The sequence below is a fragment of the Limulus polyphemus genome, unplaced genomic scaffold (assembly GCF_000517525.1).
Source record: "Limulus polyphemus unplaced genomic scaffold, Limulus_polyphemus-2.1.2 Scaffold511, whole genome shotgun sequence".
Taxonomy (NCBI): Eukaryota; Metazoa; Arthropoda; class Merostomata; order Xiphosura; family Limulidae; genus Limulus; species Limulus polyphemus.
In genome coordinates, this window is record NW_013666121.1 from 465,612 (window position 1) to 489,519 (window position 23,908).

Below are 23,908 nucleotides of genomic sequence, written 5' to 3' on the forward strand. Positions count from 1 at the left end.
ATACATACATAATGATTTAAATTTACCTTCTGCATATACATTTTGTTGTTTAATTAATGTTATTTCAGGCAATCACATACGACAACATTCATTATCGGCTCCGTAACATGTATAAAGATAAGGAATTGTAATTAAAATGTTTGTAAGAGACATGCCACTAGCCTGGGTAGTGCTCGGATTGATGTTAAAATTCTATCACTAACAATTCGCTTGTTTTACACTTCATTCCTTAATTTGTTGTTTATGTTTTAACACCTTCGTCTTGACATTCGTGTTATTGTAAGCTAACCAGTAAAAAATATCAAGCATGTAAGAAGATTGACGATTTCTGCATGATTAATTTAAATGATATTTTGCCTTGAAAGTTTATTAATTAAATTTGACTGTATATTTCATTGTTTTATCGACTCCTCACCTGGTGAGATAATTATTTTGCCGCTGTTCGTGTCGGATATGTGTATATACCTGCCATAATTCACGAATAATTTGAAATCTAATATTTCTAAAAAATGTTTCATATGGAAATGTATTTTATGCATGTGAATGTCATCGTCAAAAGTTTGATTTTGAGTACATTGTGTTATTCGTATTTTCAGTAGCACTTGTAAGAGAGGAAAATGACCTTTACTTTTTTGGAAAATATTTATAAAAAATATCAAACGTGAAAAAGTCAGTCATATACTAGAAGGGTATGTAAACATATGAATATTTGTCCTGTTTTAGAAATCGTATTTCTTAAAGCATATTTTGTTTGATACAGCATTAAATATTAGTTTTCGTTTCAAACAAGTAGTGGAAGAGAGTATTCAGAAAATAGTTCATGTTTAAGGACATAAAGGATAGCGACTTTGGGAACTTAGAAGCTTTAGTATTTTCAACATTGTACTGAAGGAGAAACTTGTAAACGTTCTAGAACATTAGTGTCATTTTACAAGAAGCTTGGGGAGGGGTAAAGAAAGCTGACTTTGTGTGGGCATCTCATATCAGCTGGGGTATAATTTACTTTAAGCTGGCATGTGTTTTTAGTAGAGTAGTTAAATATTTAATGTTTTACTGCAAATAAACTTTCAAAAAATCTATAATATTTACATCCACTTTAACTAACATTTTTTTTCAGTCCAGTTAACAGAGTGAAACGTAATGATGAAATAATAATACGAGTACTTATAAATGTTTTCTTACTCCAATCTTTCAGTCAATAATGTTTTAAATTGTTAATTTTTTACACGCCCATAATTTTTCGTGTTATAAAAGTTTACATAATGTTTAACTGCTTGTTTTAATTTGTGTAAATAATGTATTCACTGCTTATCAGTTTATAAATACGATTTTACTTTTATTGAATTAAATATTTGTTTATTATTTATTTTACATATACATGTGTTAATAATTGTACTCATGTGCTTATCAAAAATCACCGCTTAGTTACATATACAGTTTTATTTTCGCTAACATATATTTTGTATTCTTTAGTAGTTTGTATTAGTCTGAGATCGCTTGATTTTAGACTGTACTTAGTTGTTTTTGAGAATCACTGCTTGAACATATTTCGTATTCTAAATGCAGTAAAAGATGTCAGATTTTAATAATTTGAACATTAAAAACAACAAATTTAAGAATTGAAAAGAATCGTTGAACATATTTTATTAAAATCGTACTATATAGTTAATATTCTTGAACACTGATGTTCATACGAGCATGCCTCCCTTGTTTATATTATTTACCATGGTGCTGAAAAATGGCGGTAAACTACTCATGCTGTGGCCACTTGCAACTTCGTCATCATCCGAATTTGAATCATTGTAACTGTGGATGATTGTCACGTTGTGTGCACTGACCGGCTTTCTTGTGAATGGATTCCACGTGGTGGATTGGCTGATCTGACTGATTATTGGGCGGATTGCAAACGGCCAGTCACCCCATGAACAAAGTTCCAGGCCTCCTAGCGTCGAAGACGATGATGAGGGACATCTGATCTATCGTCATGGAGACATCCTGAGAGATCGATGTACTCATCTTTTCGTAACGTCTCCATTTAAGTTTTAAACAATATTTTTTATTGTAAGATCTACATGCATATTTCTGTTTTTCTTATATTTTCTTAAGTGTAATAAAATAGTAATCACCCGTTCTTTCAACCAAAACTAAATTAGTGTTGAATATATTCTTTATGTTATTGCAAAGATGCTTTTATGTTGTCTTTATTGATTTATCAGTTTTACAAAGTTACAAGTGCCAGAATATTTTAATCAGATTTATTTCTGTTTAGTAAACACTATAAATACTGAATGATAATGACAGTTTACTTACGTGAGTTAACTTTCTTGGACTAGTGTTTGATACAAAGAATATGCAGCTACCACACATTCAAAATTAAATTTTTAATTAACCTACCACAACTCTTTTTTTAATGTCGAAATGTTCACTTCTTTAAACTAAAATAATTTGTATACGTGTAAATGTTAAGAAATACACATCATTTTTTTTTTTAAATTAATGTATTATATATATATATTTATTCTGCGTTCTAGTTGAAGTTACCATTGTTTTGAAAAAAAAATAGAGTAAGTTCACACATTATATGAGGGGCACAGTAATTGTATGCTATAAGAAACGTAGAAGAAAATATTTAAGCAGAAATAAACGTTTTCCTGAAACAGTTCGTTACTTCTTGGTGATGTAATCACATTCATTATGGTAAGAAAACTTTCATAAATCTAGTTATACCTACATGTTAATGTAAGTATGACAAATAAGTGAAGCATGGAAGTTAGACCCGCACATATTTTTAAAAGTAAGTCAACTCTTTCTATTTAAAGTGTGCGCATTCAAAAAGAAGTATGCCAACAGGTGCTTTTAGTAATCTGCGCATGGACTTTATGGGATCTTGTTTAGATAATTATAAGTTGTCAAACAGAGATTTATAACCATAATGAAATGATGTATTTTTGAAGGAACACAATAAGACAGATTAGTGTTCTGTCGAAACATGTAGTATGTTCCCCTAAAATAAATCACTTTATTATGGTTATAAATCCGTTTGCCAACTAAAATTATGTCATGTGCTTATTTGTTTAGAGAAATGATTAAGTGTGGGTACAACAAAACTTTGAAAGTTTAATTAATTTCCAATTGTTATGTGTTAAAAATTTTATGCAATAAAGATAAAACCTTTAGACCTTAAAAATTTGACAAGATAACAGAGAGAGAAGACAAACAGCAGCTTAATAAAAATGTATCTGATCTTTTGATGACGAGCAGACAGATAGCATGTATGATTTTGACTTGGTAGTTTTAGTTATATATATAAGTAATGTTAGCTATGTTTATTGGACAGCATTTCCATCTCTGGCAGAAGAAAAAAAAGTTAAATTCCATGCAAAAACAAACAAATACAAGAAAATTTTTTTCAATTATCCAATACCAAAAGTAAGATGATGCAGCGACTTAGGGCGGTTGATATTATTTATTACATGATCGCTTTCTTATAGAAGTCCAAGCTACTTCAGTCGACGACATACATATAATATTCTGTTGGGATCCTTTTCTAGGTTATGCTTAAGAGAGCAAGAAGTACTTAAATTTAACGCTTAGACTAAGCTAAAGACGAATAATACAGTAGAGCTACACGTGCACACGATGATCTCTCCAATGGCTTGGACCCTTTTGGTGTCTTTACATCACAGCTACCTGTACATGGCGTTTGGCTTGGACCCTTTGGGTGTTTTTACATCACAATTATCTGTACATGGCGTTTGGCTTGGACCCTTTGGGTGTTTTTACATCACAGCTATCTGTACATGGCGTTTGGCTTGTACCCTTTGGGTGTTTTTACATCACAACTATCTGTACATGGCGTTTGGCTTGGACCCTTTGGGTGTTTTTACAGCACAACTATCTGTACATGGCGTTTGGCTTGTACCCTTTGGGTGTTTTTACAGCACAACTATCTGTACATGGCGTTTGGCTTGGGCCCTTTGGGTGTTTTTACATCACAGCTATCTGTACAGGGCGTTTGGATATAGCGTCTTCTATCATTTGCAAGTTTATTTTTCATCAACTAGAAACTAGAACATAAATATTATCCAAATTCACCCGGAATTGTTAAGAAAGGTGAATAATTACACTCCCTAGCTTTATTGTATGTTAATTTTTATAATATTTATCAGTAGACTATTTGAGAACGAAATTTGTTTACTGTTACTAAATACAAGCCACTTTACTTTGTGGTGTAATAGTGTTTTACTTTCATCCAGAAATATTCCCGATTATCAGCTGTAAAAACGAAATATTCAGTGGTACCACGCATGCACAAATACACAACATTTCATATCGGACACTAGTCAACGAAAGTTTCCACCTCAACGTTTTATTTTATACGCCATGCTGTTGTTGTGTTAAAAACAAAATATTTCACAGAAATTCGTGCATATGAATTATAACAGGTCATCTATTTTTGTAGCTTTTTTTATGTCATTTAGAAATCATGAATTTATCTAATCTTTTGTAAGTTTACTTCAACCAATGTCATGTTTAAAAACTAATAAATTTGGATTTTTTAATATTTATTTGTTTCATGGAATGGACTTTAAATTATGTTTCCTATTGACAGAGGTAATGTTGTTTCTATGTATTGTCACAAGATTTGTTGAGATGTTTAAAACTGTTGAAGTTTATGGAAAGTGTGGTGTAAATTGTTGCCTATCATATTCAACATAAATTATATTATTTGTAAATGAACCCATCCATCTACACATTTTTTTTATGAGCAAGAAGTTATTTTTTCACTGTACCACAGTTACAGTGAAGACAGTGATATATTTTTAATGTTCTCGTTGATGGTGTTGATTGTCATTTTTTAGATAAAGTAATCAACACTTTGGGAGAAGGAACGTTCGGCAAAGTTGTCAAGGTTGTGGACAGTAGAAAGTAAGTATTTAGTCTTTTACATTGGATATAATTTGATTCGTGTGACGATAATCATGATAAAAAGCTGAGAATTGGAAGAGTTTTAATTAAGAACCATTTTATGGGTCAAAAGCTGAAGAAAGTTTCACAACAACAGTTTTGTCTACCTTTAGCTTATAAACGTTGTGCTATAGTTACAATGGTAGTGTCTTGGCATACCTATAGAATTTCTAAGGTGTTTGAATTTGTATCATTGTAAGTTTGCGTTACAACTTCCTCCTAAAAATGATAAAAAGGATGTTGGTTGACTACCTTACTTGAAGCCAGAATGCCATTATCATTAGTTTTGTATTTGTGAGTTCTAAACATGCATAGCTTTTGACACTATACGAGTATTCTCATAGATTACGTTTCATCAAAAGTTATTATATGTTGTTTCAACCAGCTTTCATCACTTGTCTCTTAACACCCATTATTAAAATAACAGTACTTTAAAATTATGTTTTCTTTATTCACATTGATTGGTTCGTTGAACATATCAAACTTGCTTGTAATTTACGTATTAAAACTGTTTGGATGTCTAGCAAATTTTATTACATAAAACCAAATAAAAAAGCAACAGAAAAAAAAACGATTATATTGGTTAAATATTAGAATCATAAAAAGTCCCGCAGTGGTACAGCGGTATGTCTGCAGACTTACACCATACAAACCGGGTTTCGATACCCGTGGTGGGTAGAGCACTGATAACCCATTGTGTAACTTTGTCCATAACTTCAAACAAACAAGAATAATAAAATGAGTAACATATAGAAAATGGAAGACTGCAGTTTCTGGTTGTGTATTAATACTTGATAACTTACTGTAGGTTTTAATTAATTAAGAAACTCGGGTGTCCCTGATGGCTCAGCGGTTAATCTGAACGCGTCAGACGCTAAAAACTGAGTTTCGATAACCACAGTGGGCGCAGCACAGATAGCCCGCTTTATGCTTAAGTAGAAAAATCCTTTAATTTGTGCGAAAATAATCAAGTGCTGCCTTCTTTGGGAAAAAAATGTTACTGATGTGTTCTTACTTTTTTGTTATTTAAAATTGTTTGTAATTTTGTATTTTATATTTTTTTAGGCAAAATAATTATAATTTTCTAAAGCTGGTAACATTCTCAAAATCACCAGAGAAATAAAAAAAATTAAATATTTTGAGCAACTTTCGCAATGAACTCCAGCAAGCGAGTTTTATGGCTCGGGCAAGACAACTTGATATCGGCCTATAACTTTGTAACTGATAAAATAGACTAATTATTTCTATATATTGGCCTAAGTCTAAGTTTCAGTATAGTACATCAATCCCAAATAATATTCTGTGAGTACGTGTCTCCAAACTTGTAATATTACAAACTGTGAAATAAACAATATACATGCCATGCTTTCACAAGAATGCCCCCCCCCCCCCGTAGCAAAGCGGTATGTCTGCGGACTTACAACACTAGAAACCAGGTTTCGATACTCATGGTGGGCAGAGCAATAGGAAAACTTCCGTATTGTTTCAATAGGCCTAATAAACGAAAAAAAATCTATTAACATAACAAAGGTGTCTCTGTGATTTGAAAGTACCCTTTCATTTCTGTATGATAATCAGATTATTTACACTATTTTATGTATAGTGCTGGTGTTTTCTTTAGCACGATTACAAAGTGTGGCATTTTATTAGTTCGCCGAATAAAAATTCTAGACTTTTAGGTAATCACTTCTTGCTGGTTCAACATCCATATGCAATCCTTTGGAAACGGTTGCATTAGACAAAAATAGCAACTTATGTTGTTTGGCATCGCTACTGGAAAATGGATCCCGTTTTTTTCTTCTACATCTTATTCCAGTATACATGGAACAATTCCAACAAACCAGGATAAACCACGTAAAAACTTTCGCTAGATATAACGTCCATTACTTCAAGTAAGTATTTTACTGTTCAGAAACATTGCCGATGTTAATTTCGAAGAATATGGCGATAACCAACCTGGCTTTACGTAGTTTATTAATACTCTTTTTTGTTTACCTGTGGTGAGAGACAGGATATTACGAAACAACCTACTGGTTTCGGGAGTATCGCCTCTTATCTCGTCTAATTACTAACGAATAAAGCAACGAAAATAGGGCTACTCAACACATTAATTATTAAACCATATTTAACTCACTTATTATTGTACTATATACGAGCATATTCTTGAAAGCGAATTTTAAATATAACTAAATTAACTAACAATTGTCTAGAAAAAAATAACATAAAAATAAAACTCCCAGATCGACACGTCACTCGGTGTCTTGCCAACACAAGTGACTGTTTTCGCCCAAATGTCTTCAGTGTCATGTGACACAAGGATTCTTATATACCCCCACAAGAGACAGAAATAACTGTTGTGTCCTACGTCTATCATTCATGGTTTGTTGTTAAGCTTACATCTATATATAGCAAAGTAACGTAAAAGTTACATTAACTGAAGTCGTTTTATTCTTGTGTAATAATCATATTATATGGACTCTAAACTATCAATATATAACTTACTAACTATCCTCAGACTTCTAAGGGTACATCTTCTATGATTTTCGTAAAGACATGTACTCAGTTTCGAAAAAAAGCCTGAAAACTTTTAAAAACTTTACCAAAAAACAAAAATTATTTTTACGGAAGAATGTCAACACGTACATACTCTCTCAGATAAAAGTATTAATGGTTCAACAACCAAACTATACCATATAAAGGTTAGGCTTATAAGGCGAATAATAAAATACCGTATTGCTCCTAATTAACGCCCCCCGGTATTTTTAGAAAGCTTACCTTGGGTGACAGCAGTAGTAATCCAACATATGTAGGCTTATAAGGCGAAGAATAAAATACCGTATTGCTCCTAATTAACGCCCCCCGGTATTTTTATAAAGCTTACCTTGGGTGACAGCAGTAGTAATCCAACATATGTAGGCTTATAAGGCGAAGAATAAAATACCGTATTGCTCCTAATTAACGCCCCCCGGTATTTTTATAAAGCTTACCTTGGGTGACAGCAGTAGTAATCCAACATATGATATACTTCTATTACCGTAATTTTGAGTTGAAAAAAAAAAAAGAGAATAAAAACAAACACATAAATACACTTATTATCATTGAAATCAATAAATCACAAGTGAAAAAATAGAATCAGGAATTGCACAAATACTCTAATTAGCCCCCTTTGCAGTTTGCAATGCCCCCGGGGCGTTAATTAGGGGTAATACGGTAGTTGTCACACGTATTCATCATATTAAATGTATTTTTAAACAGACCGTTCATTTATAAAACTAGTGTGTGGGATGGGGGATTGAATTAAGAATAAGCTTTGATAACATTTCTTAACGGTGAGGTGGAAAGTATCAAAAGTAAGTACACATATCATCAGTACCGTAAGATAAACATAGAAAGTTAACTGATGGGTAAAACAGTTTTAATTCTTAACGATTATATCTAGCCAAGTTCTATAGTATTAGCATGGCTTAATTGCATAAATCTTATCAGTCTAATATATTTCTCTAAAAACTGATTTGAACATGTAATAAAATGGAAAACCAGTCATGAAATACGTACAGAAATACGAACAGTTTAAAATAGAATCTGAAAGGACCCTGTACCCAAAATGTTTATTGTGATTTAAAATTAACGCTTAAAAGTGATAGTTATTAATAACGAATAAATGATGCGAATGTTCCCATACTTTCATGCAACTAGATTACATTTAAGACACAAGTTTGTAACCACGTAAATATACCTTTTTGCAACGCAACTAGCTATATATTTCAAATAAATGGAGGCAACAGAAAAGCTTTTATATTTTTCTCCAAAACATTCATTCACCATACAAACCTCGCGGTTGACGCAGTGGCCAGGAATATATAAACTATTTCTTTCCAATAGATGTACGAAATGGGAAAGCATTCAAACAACAACATAAACAAACATCCAGGTTTGTTTGTTTCACAAGTTTCGCATAAAGCTACACAAGCAGACTTTTTCGCATGACTGTCCCTAATTTTGAAGTGATAGATACAAAAAAGGCAGCTAGTCAACACAACCCACTGCCAACTCTTGAGCTGCTCTTTTCTGATCGAATATTAGGATTTCATCGCCACTGTTATAGCACTTACAGCCCCAAAGAACGGAGTGTTTTCGCGATAGTTTGATAGTGAAGTATATTCTAGGTTATTAAACAATTTCTGAACGTGACGGAACTGAAATAATAAGTTTTATTTTATACTTTTGGTAGTGAAATACACTCTAGGTTATTAATCAATTTCTGATTGTGACGGAACTGAATTAATAAATTTTATTTTATACTTTTGGTAGTGAAATACACTCTAGGTTATTAATCAATTTCTGATCATGACGGAACTGAATTAATAAGTTTTATTTTATACTTTTGGTAGTGAAATACACTCTAGGTTATTAAACAATTTCTGATCATGACGGAACTGAATTAATAAATTTTTATACTTTTGGAAGTGAAGTACACTCTAGGTTATTAATCAATTTCTGATCATGACGGAACTGAATTAATAATTTTTTATACTTTTGGAAGTGAAGTACACTCTAGGTTATTAATCAATTTCTGATCATGACGGAATTGAATTAATAAGTGTTTTTTTAACAAATTAAAATTCTATAGACCGAATATACCACCAGAAAAATTAAACAGTCTATCATTAATGTTACCACACATACTTAGCCATAAGAAGCAAACAGTAAAGGTTGGCCAATGAAAACAAGTAAGATCTATCTTCAGAAAAAGAAAAACTGTAATGCAAACATTGTGGGGGAATTTCATACATTTTAGTATGATATGTTTTTCATATGTGGAGAAAGTATGTGATATTGCTTTCAATACATTTATTTTCAATATTTGTATATGTGAGGGGGAAAGGAGTGTATTTCAACACATGAGCGCAGTATTGATCAAAGATGACATAATAATCACCATCTAGACATCAAAGGCTCGGCAATGTACATTGTTCATTTCTTTCACACCACACTTTACTATACTACAGTCGTCCGAGAACGGGCTTTGTTTGTTTGTTTTAAGGAAAAAAGCTACAAAAGGGGCTATCTGTGCTCTGCCCACCACGGGTATCGAAACGCGGTTTCTAGCGTTGTAAGTCCGCAGACATACCGCTGTGCCACTGGGGGGGGGGCGAGAACAGGCAGCAAAACTGTTACCAACCCGATTATCGAAACTCTATCTTTAGCGTTATAAGCCCCAAGACTTACCGCTGAGCCATCAGAGGGGCACAAAAAAATTAAAAAAGAACAATGTGATGTTTTATGCTATTTTTTTAGTTAAAGCTATAGAAATGAAAATACAGTTAAGATTAATAACTTAGGTTGAAGTTAGAAAAATAATTATAAGGGCACCGCAAATGACTTTGGAGGCAGTTTATACATTTTTAAAATCTTTCAGTGAGAAAGCAGTAGCTTTGAAGATTATAAAAAATGTAGAGAAGTACAGAGAGGCTGCAAAACTGGAAATCAACGTGCTTGAGAAATTAGCAGAAGCTGACCCTGAAAGTAGAAGGTTGGTTCTAACCAAGCCACATAGATACTCTAAGTACAATTAAGCTTGACTTTGTGATGTCATAAAATATAGCTATGTTGTTACACCTTTAGAATTTTTTTTTATATTTGTTCATCTGTTTCAAATTTGATAGGACTAAAGAGTTAATGTTTTGAAGCAATATTCTAATCACTGTTACTGGTGCTTTAAACAGTTTAGCATGCATTTTATATTATTTGTATTATAATATAGGGTATTTAGTACGTTATACGAAAACGATTTTGAATAGCAAGTCACGTGACCATCACAGCCAATGCAAATTCGCGGTAACTCAAAATGTATCACAACTAAATTTTGACATTGTTTGGCCTTGGTTAAGTACTGTGATATCACCGTAAACTGGTTCTTTTGGGAAGAGTATGCAACAACCTTTTCCGACGCAAAATATTTATAAACTAAGATAATAAAGATGTATTCCGATTGTGGATTTAGACATTCCAAGAGGTTTTTACGTTATGGCATTGGAAAACGAAATAATATAAAGAAATCCGCAACACGTCATACCCCAGCCGCTTTAAGCAAAGTGCAGCATCTTGTAGCAGGTGATAATCCACGATCAAAAAAGCAACAAAAGTCGTTAGCGTGTTGGAAGCAACAGGGTGCAACATAATCAAAAAGGACCTTTGTCTAGAAAAGGGACACAACTCACATGTACAGAAGCTGCTTTCATGATATACCGATTTAATCGTATGCATACCTAAAGTAGCTGGATAATGAAAGGATATTCAAGTTATTCCATACCAAGACATGCAGCATCTATGAACTTCTGTGAGATCGGACTACTAGAATTGGCGCTAAAGTATCGTTTTCTTCCTACACTAGATGGATGATTGAAAGGCCAATACAGAGGAGTGGAGTGCTTTGGACATGTCAGTTTTACCACAGAGCCTTTTACAATGAAAGTTATGCTTCAGATCTATTGTTAGGATACATGGTCGTCAGATATAGCAGAACCAGGTGTTGTGACTTGAACTTTAGCGACGTGGTGAGGCTTCAAAATCGTTTTAATATATAATTACTCAGCTCTGTATTACACAGAACAAACACAACTTAACAGTATAGAATTGTTGCCTCTATTTTTTTATAATTATATTTTAAAAATTTTGTTTTTGGAAAATTAGTTTCATCATTGTCATAAATTCACTTTTCATTTGAGTAATTTTGATTTTTACAAATGTTCTTTTTAATAAAGTTTTAGACTACAGTTTTATTTTTGTTGCCTACTAAATGTTTTTTCTTATTCCATAAACATAATTGTCTTTCAAGTAGTTTTAAGTGATTACAAATACTTACCTATTGATTTTGATGTCTTTTAAGGTGGCTTATGCTAAATCTAATGATCATTTTTAGTTCTCTCGTATTGTGTTTCATCGTTGAAGTTATATGTAATTTGTTTCATCTAATAATATATTGTTTTATTGTGTTATTCTAATTTTTCTATTTGTTTTTGATCTCTTTATTTTTATTTTTTCAACTTCTTGTAGGTTATATATTTTAAGATCAATAATCTGTTAATTTGCTTTTCTTGGCTTGTTTATATTTGTTTTGTATCCCAATATCAATGAGTTATCAGATATTATGTCCATCGTTTTCTTAGTGACTGTGCATCACAAATCTACTTATAGGTTATGGGTCATCATGCTGGATTGGTTTGACTACCATGGACACATGTGTATAACATTTGAAATGCTAGGACTTAGCGTGTTTGACTTTCAGGTAAATATTGCATGTACAATATTTCAGAATGTCTTAGTTTTCAGCTTATTTTATTCTTGAAAAATATATATTCCCCCTAAGTAAAGCAAGTCATTCAAATTAATAAGAAAAATAATAGTTTCAGATATTTTAAATTTTGTATCTTTAAAGAGATTAAACGAATAAGCATTTTATTAGCAATTGTCCAGATTAAGGACTTCGGAACCCAGGGCACATTTTGTAGAGGGGACCCTCAGAACTGAGCTTCATAAATAAGTCAAATACAATTATACACTCTTTATTAACTCAGTTCGACCAATACACAAACACATGTGATGAGTAGATAATATACAAAATACTAGTTCTAATATTTATAATAAATACAAAGCAATGACAACGAATTTTTTTTTCTTAAATGGCAGAACAAATAATTATGAAAGAACAAGATGTAAGAACATTTAATGAAAATTATAAAATAATAGGTTTATATTAAAGGATTAAAAATGCTGTTGTCATAGTGACACAGTTGTAAACATATTGTTTTCAATGAGACGTCTAGTTTTTGATTACTTTTTATTAGCCACACCATAGTGGCTCATAAAATGGTTCTGAGTTTTTTCCAAGTACAAATTTTTAACTCATAGCTCCGTCATATTTTGACCAATTTGTGATCTAATTACAGTTTTAGATTAAGGAGGTCAAACACTTTCGATTGATGCATTTGAGCACGTCCAAATTCTTAAGTTATTCCAATCCTGCCCAAAAGAATTTCAATTTGAGGGTAGGTTGGTAGAAATCCTGATGAGTATGTTTGTTTGTTTGTTTTGAATTTCACGCAAAGCTACACGAGGGCTATTTGCGCTAGCTGTCCATAAATTAGCAGTGAAAGTTTAGAGGTAAGGCAGCTAGTCATCACCACCCAACGCCAACTCTTGGGCTACTCTTTTACCAACGAATACCGGGACTGACCGTCACATTATAACCCCCACGGCTGAAAGGGCGAGCATGTTTGGTGGGACGGGGGATTTAAACCCTCAGATTGCAAGTCAAGCGCCCTAACCACATCGCCATGCCGGGCCCCTGATGTGTAATAAAATGAAATCATGTATACGCGCGCCTCACGCTTGATAATTCTGGCGCACAAATATATAGCTAATAAAAAGGATAAAACAAAAGGTCTCATAAATTAATTTACTATATTCCTGGCCCCCCAATGACACAGCGGCATGTCTGCGGACTTACAACGCTAGAATCCGGGTTTCGATACTCGTGGTGAGCAGGGCACAGATAGCCCATTGTGTAGCTTTGTACTTAATTATAAACAAACAAACCGTATTCCTGCCTAAAAGAATTTCAAGTGCCGCAGCTATTGAGGATTCTCTTGTGTTTTTCATTTGTCGGGGTCTCTTCGATCCGGGGGTTCGGCGCAATCGCCCCTAAAATCAGTTATCGAATGTTTATTTGAGTTTATTTAGTGTGCTGGAATTACATATTTATTCTTAGGAAATACTTACATTTTTTAACTCATTTTCGTTTTTGGCAAATAAAAAGATCTGGTTCCATCTTATGCTTATTCAAATTTTAAAAAGTTATTTTGCGATTGTTAATTTAAAGACAATAGTTATGAATTACAACCCTGAATTTTTTCATGTTATTTATGACTGTTGTATTAGGTTTACAATTATAATATAACATTAATGTTTTGGTTTATTTTGATACCAATCTCTTTTTGTGTGTATGTGTGCTTGTACTCTACACCTAAAAAGAAGGGCTAACATTAAATAGGTCTGGAAAATTACACCTTAGTGACATACTAAATACCGATATGTCATTAGTTATGTAACATTTTACGTTGTTATATTGTAAGAATGCATCACTAGTTCGGATGTTTTTCACATATTACCCGCCCTCATTCATTTTTAAATTTTATAATTTTTTTTAGGCGACTACTTAATACCGGTTATTGTGTCCACATAATTCTGTGACAATGTTATAAGCTAGTGGGAGGTGAAGGTTTTTGACAGAAGGGTAGACTCTTAAAGATGTTTAATTCTAAAAAAACCCTAAAAACACAGATGCAAATGGCTTTGTAATTTTTTTTATCCAGGGTTATAATTATGAATACTATCAGATATCTATACTTTATGCTAGACAGCTTTAACAAGGTCGGGGGAGGCTTTTACGTTATGTAATTATTGCTATCTGCACAATATACCTGCTACAGATCGTTATTCATCTATTTGTAGCCTCAGCATAGAGTGCAAAGCAGCAAATAGATTAAATTCAAACGTTAAATTGTTAAGAACAGATCTAATAAGTCAGGCTTTAAGGTGATAAGATTTGTTTCAATCCCGCAATTGACTACTAAATTAATTTGGACTTTAAGAAATTGCGTCAATGGTATTTAGGTGTCTTTATAGTTCACAGATGATTCAACTGATGGACTTGTAGTTGGAAAACCACAGGGGATTAACATGATTTAACAATATTCAGTATGACGGTTTTGATTGTGGCTCAGTTATACTCGGTGTGCTTTGAAGGAGAGGACGAATTACTTGACAACATACAATGTGGTATTCGACCTATTCCATAACTTTTAGTTAGGCCAGTTGAATCAAACTTTCCTCTGATGCAAGGCAGTGACTGATGTCATGCTGTCAAGATTGAGATATGATTTGTATGAAGATGAAACCCTAGAGTTTATATATTGGTTATTAATCAGTTAAAATCTTGGACCTCCTGTGAAGTTATATACATCAAATCCTTAACCCACCACATAATATTGAGAGCTTGGCATTGTACTAACTGAGGAGTGGAACAGGATCCACCATAATGTTGCCTACTAACTGATCAAAAGTATTTCCCGTGGCTGTTGTGACTATAACAATGTGATGGAAAGACCCTTACTTATTGCAGAGTGTCCATTAATGTTAAAGGTAACTGCTCCATACAAGCAGATTCGGCTGTATCACTTTGGATTTGAAGTACATCGTTAACTGTATTAATCAAACAAGTGGGTCTCCCAGAATAGAATTTCTGCTCTGTTGTTTATTTGGTTAAAGATCAGTTTTATTATAAGGATTTTTCCCTTTGAATTTTTAGGGGTAGTATATTTATAATCCGTTACTCTTTTTCGTAGAAGTTCTTTACAGGCATTTAATTTTATTCATTTCAGTAGATAAAACAATTAAAATTATGTCATTTTTTGCTTTAAAATATAATGTATCAAACAACAATGTTTCTTCCAGAGTAAGATAAAAATTACAAATTTATAAAATCACAGCATAAATTATACAAATTGTAGAAACTAGACTACAGTAACTGACAAAATCTTTTGGTAACCAAATATTTTAAATGTAAAAATATTCAGAAGGAAAACGCTAAGTTGTCAATATCAAAACACACAGTATAACAACAAATTAGAACAAAAATAAGAAGAAGCAATCTAATACATAAGATTACAAGGAATAGTTATTAACAATATTAAACAATCTCAAAATTAGCTCTAATAGTAGCCAAGCGAATATTTGCAGTAAATTTATTGCCTTAAATAATCCACAAATATAACTTCCGTATCATTTAGTCTAACTGCTCTTGCAAATGTTGCTTATTTTAAAAAACAGGCTTCACTTTTATTTCTTTACAAGACCACAATATGAAATATCACATGACTAATAAATCAACATTGGTTTTATATAACCACACATTAATTAAGTATCGATACATCACTAATAGGAGAACTTTCTGTCAGCTTCTTAATAAAAAATGACTCATTTAATATTTGATATACATTAGGAGGCAGGTGAGCTAGTGTTTTTAATGCAACTAAACAAATAGTTGAACTAAACGTCAGAAGGAAATTACATAAATAATAAACAATACCTTAACTACAAATGTAATATAAATTAATAACTCATAATATTTTATAACTGCAAAAACAGTAATCTAAATACAACTTTCATTATGTTATTAGTATTAAATAATAGCTTGTTTCATTAATATATATATAAAAAACTGAGTACATCGGGAAACTCTTTAAATGGCAAACTGAGCCCTATATGTTTTGTTTTGTACATTGAATTTTTGGAAGAGGAAAACTTCACAAAATAAAAGTAGTTTTATATGAGTATTAAGAAGATATAAAATGTTCCAGATATAAAGTAAAAAGAGGGAAAGCAGACCAGGGAAGGAGAGTTCAATGCTTTGTGGGATGGAGAATATATAAAAATAAGATTAAGAAGTTAGCATACAGGATCACATGTAAAAGTTGTAATGGTTTTCAAACGAGACTCAAAGCTAGAGCGCTTTCGAAAGGTTCGCTATTCTTCTTCAGAAGAATAAAAGGTCCTGAAGAAGAATAGTTAACTATTCGAAAGCGTTAGAGTTTTGGGTCTTGTTTGAAAAACCTATAAAAATCAGTTGTTGTTTTTGTCTGAATTCATACAGAATTGTTTTCTATGCTTTTACAGAAAGAGAACAACTACCAACCTTATCCAATGGAACAAGTCCAACATATCAGTTACCAAATGTGCTATGCTGTCAAATGTAAGAATTTAGTGATTTCCAGGTTAATATTTTCTCCTGTTTATTATAAGCGAATAAATAAATGAATGCATTTAGCCTTATTTTCTTTTGTTTTGTAATACATTCAATTTATTTCACGAATTTAAAAAATCAGGTTACAGTGTTTTTAATTCAAATGTGGTTGTTTCTATCCGCATTTCTTTTCTTATTTTTCTTTGTCAAGTCCTCTTTAGTAGAATGTTTTCTTAAGGTATTTTATACGATTTAATTGCAAATGTTCATTAAATTATGCCATATTTATCTCCTAACACAAACCTTTAAATGTTGAATTAAATAATCAATTGTTTTGTTTATATAATTTTATATGAATTATTTACAGTCTTGCACGACAACAGACTCACTCATACAGATTTGAAGCCAGAAAACATTTTATTTCTAAATTCAGACTATGATGTCAGCTACCATACGAAAAAAGTATGTTTTGTTTTTGCTTTTCAGGTTATTAAGTCCAACTATTATAGTATGAGATCATTCATTGTGGAGCATGTTGTATAGCTTAAGTGCACGTTTGTGTGTATATATATATATATATATATAAATTGTTCTAGTACTATAGATTACCTTAACTGTAAATTGGCGATCATATTAGCACTATATAACAATAATGAAATTATTACAAATAAAAGTATAAAATTCTACAATGAGACCTAAAAAAATTGTCCATTACCATTAAGTCATAATGAAAAATGCCGGTGATCATAGCTCCCAAAGCTCTGGAGATATTCCATCTATTAGATATGATTCAAACTCAGATGTTGAACTAGTTAGCAGCCATATAGGTTCAATTAGTGGTTAGGAGTTGAGTGCTTAAATCCACAACGTCTCAACTCCTACTACCTTTCGCTCTCTGCAGCCAGTTGTGGGATAGTAGTCACCTCTAGTCTTTAGACATATAAAAATAGCCTTGTAGTAGAAATAAAGCATCTTATATTTCTATAAATTTTAAGACTCTACTATATAAAAGCCTGTCAAGAATGTAGTTTTTATACCAAGGATTTATTTATCATCGAGTGAAATTAATTTGCCGTTTGTTATGAAGGGAAGTTTCTGAACGATGATCAAGTATTTATAAGAAATGTGGTTTTAAGAGAACTATTGCAAATGATGTGATTAGAAAATAACTGTGATCAATGAATGCTGGGAATAGACACTCTTTAGGTAAAGTAGATATTACTCATGATAGACTTTGGTTTCCCGAAGCTAGAAGGCCCTTTATTTTTCTTATGTCTGTTTAAGAGCAACAAACTTACAAATTTGGTTGACTTTGATTTCTTGTTATTTTAGACGGGCTTTAATACTAGTTTTAGATATAACAGTTGTGGTAATTCTGTTAACCTTTGTAAGTTCTATACATATCTCAGTTCCATTTTTCTTTCTTTCTGTACAATTTATCTTTTGATCAGTAATAGTATATTGTGATATTTGCTAATTTCTATATATTACATATTCATAATACAAGTTATTGCAGATCTCGGATGATGAAATTAGTAAATCCGAAAACATTTCAACATTAAATATATTTTCATGATTTACCATGGTGTTTCTTTTGTTACTTATCAGACAATACGTGCAATGTGTAATGAATGCATTAAATATTTCAGAAGCACTTTTTATACATGTTTTAATTAATCAGCAGTTTTTTTATATTAATGTCTTAGTGTTACGTTATGTCATTGGTTTATGACAGAAACGAGAGATACGTCGAGTACGAGACACCCGCATCAAACTGATTGATTTTGGGTCAGCTACATTCGATCACGAGCATCATAGCACCGTGGTTTCAACCAGGCATTATCGTGCCCCAGAAGTAATCCTTGGTAACTTTTAACCTTTAACTTTGCTGTTTAGCAAGAAAATTTTTCAATGCCATGGATACATACACGTTCCCCTCTAGAACACTGCCACATGAATTTTTGAACTTTGTACCATAAAGAAAGGACATCCCCTCCTTCAAATGTCCCATAGTTTACCAGTTTTGGATAAATAGTGAAATATTAAGATGTGTATTTTGTGTCAGTTATGTATCTAAAAATAAAACAAAGAAATCTGTTTACCTATAAACGTGGCACTAAGAGATATATTTACCTATAAAAGTGCCAGGAGGAGCTTCGTTTATCTATAATCATGGCAGTGAAAGAGATAAGAACACGAACTTAATCTTTAGAGCAAATCTTAGTCGTTCTCATTTATACACGTATGTCTTTGTTTATTTTAGAACTCCTTAAGCATCTAAGTATCTAAGACCTGACTGAACAAAGTTACTCGAAAATTGGTGTTAACATGTAAGGGGTCATTGAGAATAATAATCAAAATTCAGCCTTTGGTGGTTTTAAATTTGAACTTCCCATAAAGGGAGTCAAAGGGGTTTTATATGGCTCTTTAGACTGTATCTACAGAGTTACTTGAAAATTGGCATGAGTACAAGGGATTATTGAAAATAGTATATACATTATTTTGGACACTTTGAAAGGTTTATTAATGTCTTATTGTGATGTTGTTTCGTAAAATACGGGAGTCAAAGGGGTTTTATGTGGCTCTTAAGACTGTATGTACAGAGTTACTTGAAAATTGGCATGAATACAAGATATTATTCAAAAATAGTATATAAGGTACACTAACGATTTTCCGGCACCCTTGGATCCAGAGCCTTGCCGGATTATCCGTTTTGCCGGACCAACAGAAGTCACGTAATAATAATTCAACAATACACCTCTGACCCACTAACTATACCCCTCCCGTGTCTCTAAAGCACCATGGACTGCTAGAAACTTAAATAAAATAAATATTGAATGTGAATTAATTATTAATGATATACATTAGTACAGGTATAAATGATACAGGTTTATTAGTACAGTATAAATGAAAAAGGTTTATTAATTACTGTACTTACAAAGAATGTTGTAGTAGTATCGCTTCCAAAGTGTTAAATTTTAGAATTTTTCTGTTATTATTATGGTTATTTTAAAGTACGTTACATTTTGAATTTTCATACACTATTATCAACATTCTGTGTTGTAAAAAATCGAAGAAAAAATCTAAACTAAATATTTGTATCTTGTTAAACTATATATTCTTGGCAACATTCATGAAAAAATTCAAACAATTTGATTCTATAGTTTGATACTTATAAGAAACGTTTCACGAGAGTGACGTACCTACTTCAAACGTAAGTAGCCCGTCCCGAAAGAGCGCGCGACACACGCAATGCCATCTGTGGCCGCCCTGTAAAGTAGTCTGGCGATCCCGGGAATTTCAAGTGCGCTCTCGTAATTTTGTCCGGATTAAAGGAGGTGCCGGACCATCAGTTGCCGGAAAATCGGTGGTGTACTGTACATTATTTCGGAAACCTTAATACGTTTATTAATGTCTCATTCTGATGGTGTTTCGTAAAATATTTATCAAAATAAAAAGTTCAGTGGGAATATTAATGGCACAGCAAAAAATTGTGGTCAAAATCTGAAACATAAAAAGGTTTATAAAATTTTAAGAAGAAAAATATATGCAGTTCCCCCAAGCGAGTGTCTCTCAATTGAGCCCAATTTAAGTTGTTTGGCCATAATGTTCACCAAGTTTTTCTCTCAAGTTCAGTATGTTTAATGAACGAGTATCTTATAAACTGAAACATTTCTGTTATACAGGGAAAAATAGTAATAATTCTAAAACAGAACAAAACAGATGTTCTTTAAATTTGTTTGCCAAAAGTGTGTTACATCTTGAAATACTTTTAATTACGTATTTTATTCAGAATTAGGTTGGGCTCAGCCTTGTGATGTCTGGAGCATGGGCTGTATCCTGTTTGAACTCTATTTGGGAATTACCCTGTTTCAGGTAGATTGTTGTCATAAATTTACTCCATCTTTACCCTTGTTAATACTCAATGACCTGCCTGGTTTTATTATTAGTTGAAAGTAGAGAATTTGTTCTAGAAACTTTATGTACAGGATGATGCAAAACACATACACCACCATGTTATTTCTAAGCTCCACCTTTACAATATGCCTACCCTGTAGTAAAAACCTATTAAAACCCGTTTTTATTTCCTTTATTTCTGCTTTAAAAACAATAACTTTCACCATAAACCTATATTTTTATCAAAAAATAAAAAATTAAAATTGCCACAAATTTTGCTATACTGTAGTCATAATATTACCATAACTAACCAATATAACGTGGAAATATAACGATTTTGCAGCATTTTTCCATGATGTCAGTGGTGCATCTTGTAACATTAAGCTAACTAAAGTATATACTTACAAGGAAATACTAGTAGTTCCAAACTTGTACATTTGTATTTAGATTCAGTAAATTAGATTTGAAATGTTTGTTGAGTCATCAATATATTTATGTTGAATCATAACTTAAAATCAAATCAAATTCCTAGACTCATGACAACCAAGAACATCTAGCAATGATGGAGAGAATACTTGGACCACTCCCATATCGCATGTGCCGGAAAACAAAGTAAATATATATTCTATCACTAGATGGCATTGTAGAAATATGTTTAATCGCTAAAGGTAATCTAATAAAGTTTTCTATAACTTCATCTGTAGCTAACAAAAATTCCTAATTGATTTGAAAAATAACGTGCTTGGATCTATTGCGCAAATAAGTATTACAGCTGCAGAATTTCTAGTCATAAGAGTAATTCTAAAGGTGTGAACTTTAAATATATTTATAGACTTGATAATAAGTACTTTAAAAATCACTATATAGTAGCAAAAATATTTGATAATTTTCAATTACACTGAATTTTTTTCATAGGAAAATGATGTATATGTGTAAAAAGGAAATACTGATAGATTGAATTTATATTTTTTATCCAAAACACAGATACTGTATACTGTGTTAAGGTGTGAAAATTGTCCAGCCACCCATACTGGATGGGTAAAAATTGAATGGGGATGAATAAATTTGAAAAGTTAATTTGACTCCGGGTACAATCAACCTTTTAAAAGCATTGTGTAGGGGAGGGGATAAATTTCAAAAGATATAAACAACTTGTCAATCATTCATAAGGGAAGTTTGACATTTATTCAAGAGGTAGTGTACTGAAACAACATTTGAAGGTTGAATACAGTGATTTTAAAAATATTTTTAAGTCAGAAGAACCTAGGAATTTTGTATAATTTCTCCTGACTTTTTTTTTATTGCTGATAGTAGATTTTTGTTACATTATTTCCTTTGAAAAGCTACAGAAATGTTTCTCTACTCCAAGAAGTCAGGTAATAATACTTTGCAGCTGTAAGCATAATGTCCTATAGTACATTGCAAGATGATATCAATTAGTAAGTCATTATTAATTGTATGAAACTTATATTGTTCTTATTTGGTTTTTGAGTGCTTTTTTTTTTAGTAAAAAATGTACAAAATAAAGATCAGGAAGAGAAATATGCTAATAATTATAAAACAAGTTAAAAATAGTTAGATATATAAAATATAACTTTTTGAGCAATAATAAATGAATTGATGGAAATGAGGTTTTGATTTTTTTATTTACAGGTAATAATATAACTAATTTATAATTTATTCGTTTTATACAAATTCAACACTAAATCGATTTGTAAAAATTGCTTTGTATCCATTGACAGTAGTGGGACAAGAACTTAGAACATATTTTTCTTAGCCTGTCCTAACATTTCAGATAACCTAGACATACAGTTATGTTCTGATGAAAATCATTTGTGATGTATAAAATAAAGTACTGTAAGGCTTTTAGATCTAAACTCTGTTAGGAAACATCTTCTATCACAACTGAGAATGGATGTGATGTAAATGTGTATTGCAGTTAACTAATTTATGATGAATTAACACATAGGGAAATAATTTTCGTATTTCAGTGATCCTGTAAAAAATAGCGAATTTTGTAAACTTGTTTATAAAACTAATCATTGAAACTTTTTTTAGAACCAAGTACTTCTACCATGGAAGACTTGATTGGGACGACAAAAGTGCAGCTGGTAGATATGTCCGAGAAAACTGCAAACCTCTGAAGGTGTGATTTTTTTTGTTTTAGATAACTTAAAAGTTTAGAACAAAAATTATACACATTGCTTATTAATCAAATACGAAGTTATATTTTTACTTAAAATGTGAGGACTGCCTAAGCAGGAGTGATGACTGATAATTTTTCATGCATTACAATAATATAACTAGCATTTAATAAGATGATGTTTTTGGCTATTTCACTTATTGAAGTTATTTTATGATGTTCTGGAAGCATATTTTATAATATTCTTCACTTCACAGTGGTGTATCGGTTAGTATTTTTGTGGTGTTTTTAACAAATCCCTTATTAATCAGTAGTGTGGGTACGTTTATAGTGTCCAATATTTTCATGCCTTTAGTATGCTTATTTTCTTAACTTTTTGCAACTGGAAATGAAAATACATTTGAAAGAACTTAGAAATTATGTCATTTTGTAATACATGAAAACCTTTCTAAACTTGAGAAATAAGAGTATACGTTTACAGTTTCCTCCAAGTGCATAAGTTTAATATGCGTTTATTTGTTTATAACTGTATAAAAATTACATCTATTCTGGCAAAAGAATATAAACTTTGTTAACAAAATAATTGGAAAGTACATAAGACTCAAAATATGAATAATGCTGGGAAACATTAGTTACGTGTTTACAACCTTGTAAGATAACTGTATGAGAGTAAATGAACAACAACCAAAGTTTTCACAATTTTTGGAAAGGACGTTTTCTCTACTGAATTTTTAATATCACTAACTATAGTGTATGATGCAAAGCTTTTAACCTTAGCATCAGGTTAAAGACATAGTTTCATATGGCACACTTACTGATCCACACAAGGAAGAATCAAGTTTTTTATCTATGGTACTAGTTATTACCTGTGAGATAAATGCGAAATTCTGAATTTTAATGTTCGAATGATTCTTTCAGCTTTATCTTTTAATAAACCAAATGAGTTGACTGGCATAGCATTTCCAACTGATAGCTATAATATTAGATCTAAATTATTGGATTCTTATTTTTGTATTCATTTCTAGTGTTTTTAAAAAATTTGGGGGGGGAAACAAAAAAAAAAAGAAAAAAAAAGTTGGAACAAAATGCATAGATCA

At 31.7% G+C, this 23,908-nt stretch overlaps 1 protein-coding gene across 2 annotated transcripts in view; it reads left to right on the forward strand.

Annotated features, from left to right (window-relative positions):
• LOC106458770 (dual specificity protein kinase CLK2-like) overlaps positions 1–23,908 on the forward strand; it is a 41,453-nt gene that overhangs the window by 15,688 nt on the left and 1,857 nt on the right. For both annotated transcript variants that reach the window (XM_013918318.2, XM_013918317.2), the window contains exons 2-11: positions 1,915–2,008; positions 4,863–4,929; positions 10,388–10,501; positions 12,166–12,256; positions 16,705–16,780; positions 17,139–17,233; positions 18,507–18,636; positions 20,565–20,647; positions 21,201–21,280; positions 22,727–22,814. In XM_013918318.2, coding sequence (XP_013773772.1) covers positions 1,915–2,008; positions 4,863–4,929; positions 10,388–10,501; positions 12,166–12,256; positions 16,705–16,780; positions 17,139–17,233; positions 18,507–18,636; positions 20,565–20,647; positions 21,201–21,280; positions 22,727–22,814 — 918 coding nt within the window. The remainder of the gene's footprint in view (positions 1–1,914; positions 2,009–4,862; positions 4,930–10,387; positions 10,502–12,165; positions 12,257–16,704; positions 16,781–17,138; positions 17,234–18,506; positions 18,637–20,564; positions 20,648–21,200; positions 21,281–22,726; positions 22,815–23,908) is intronic.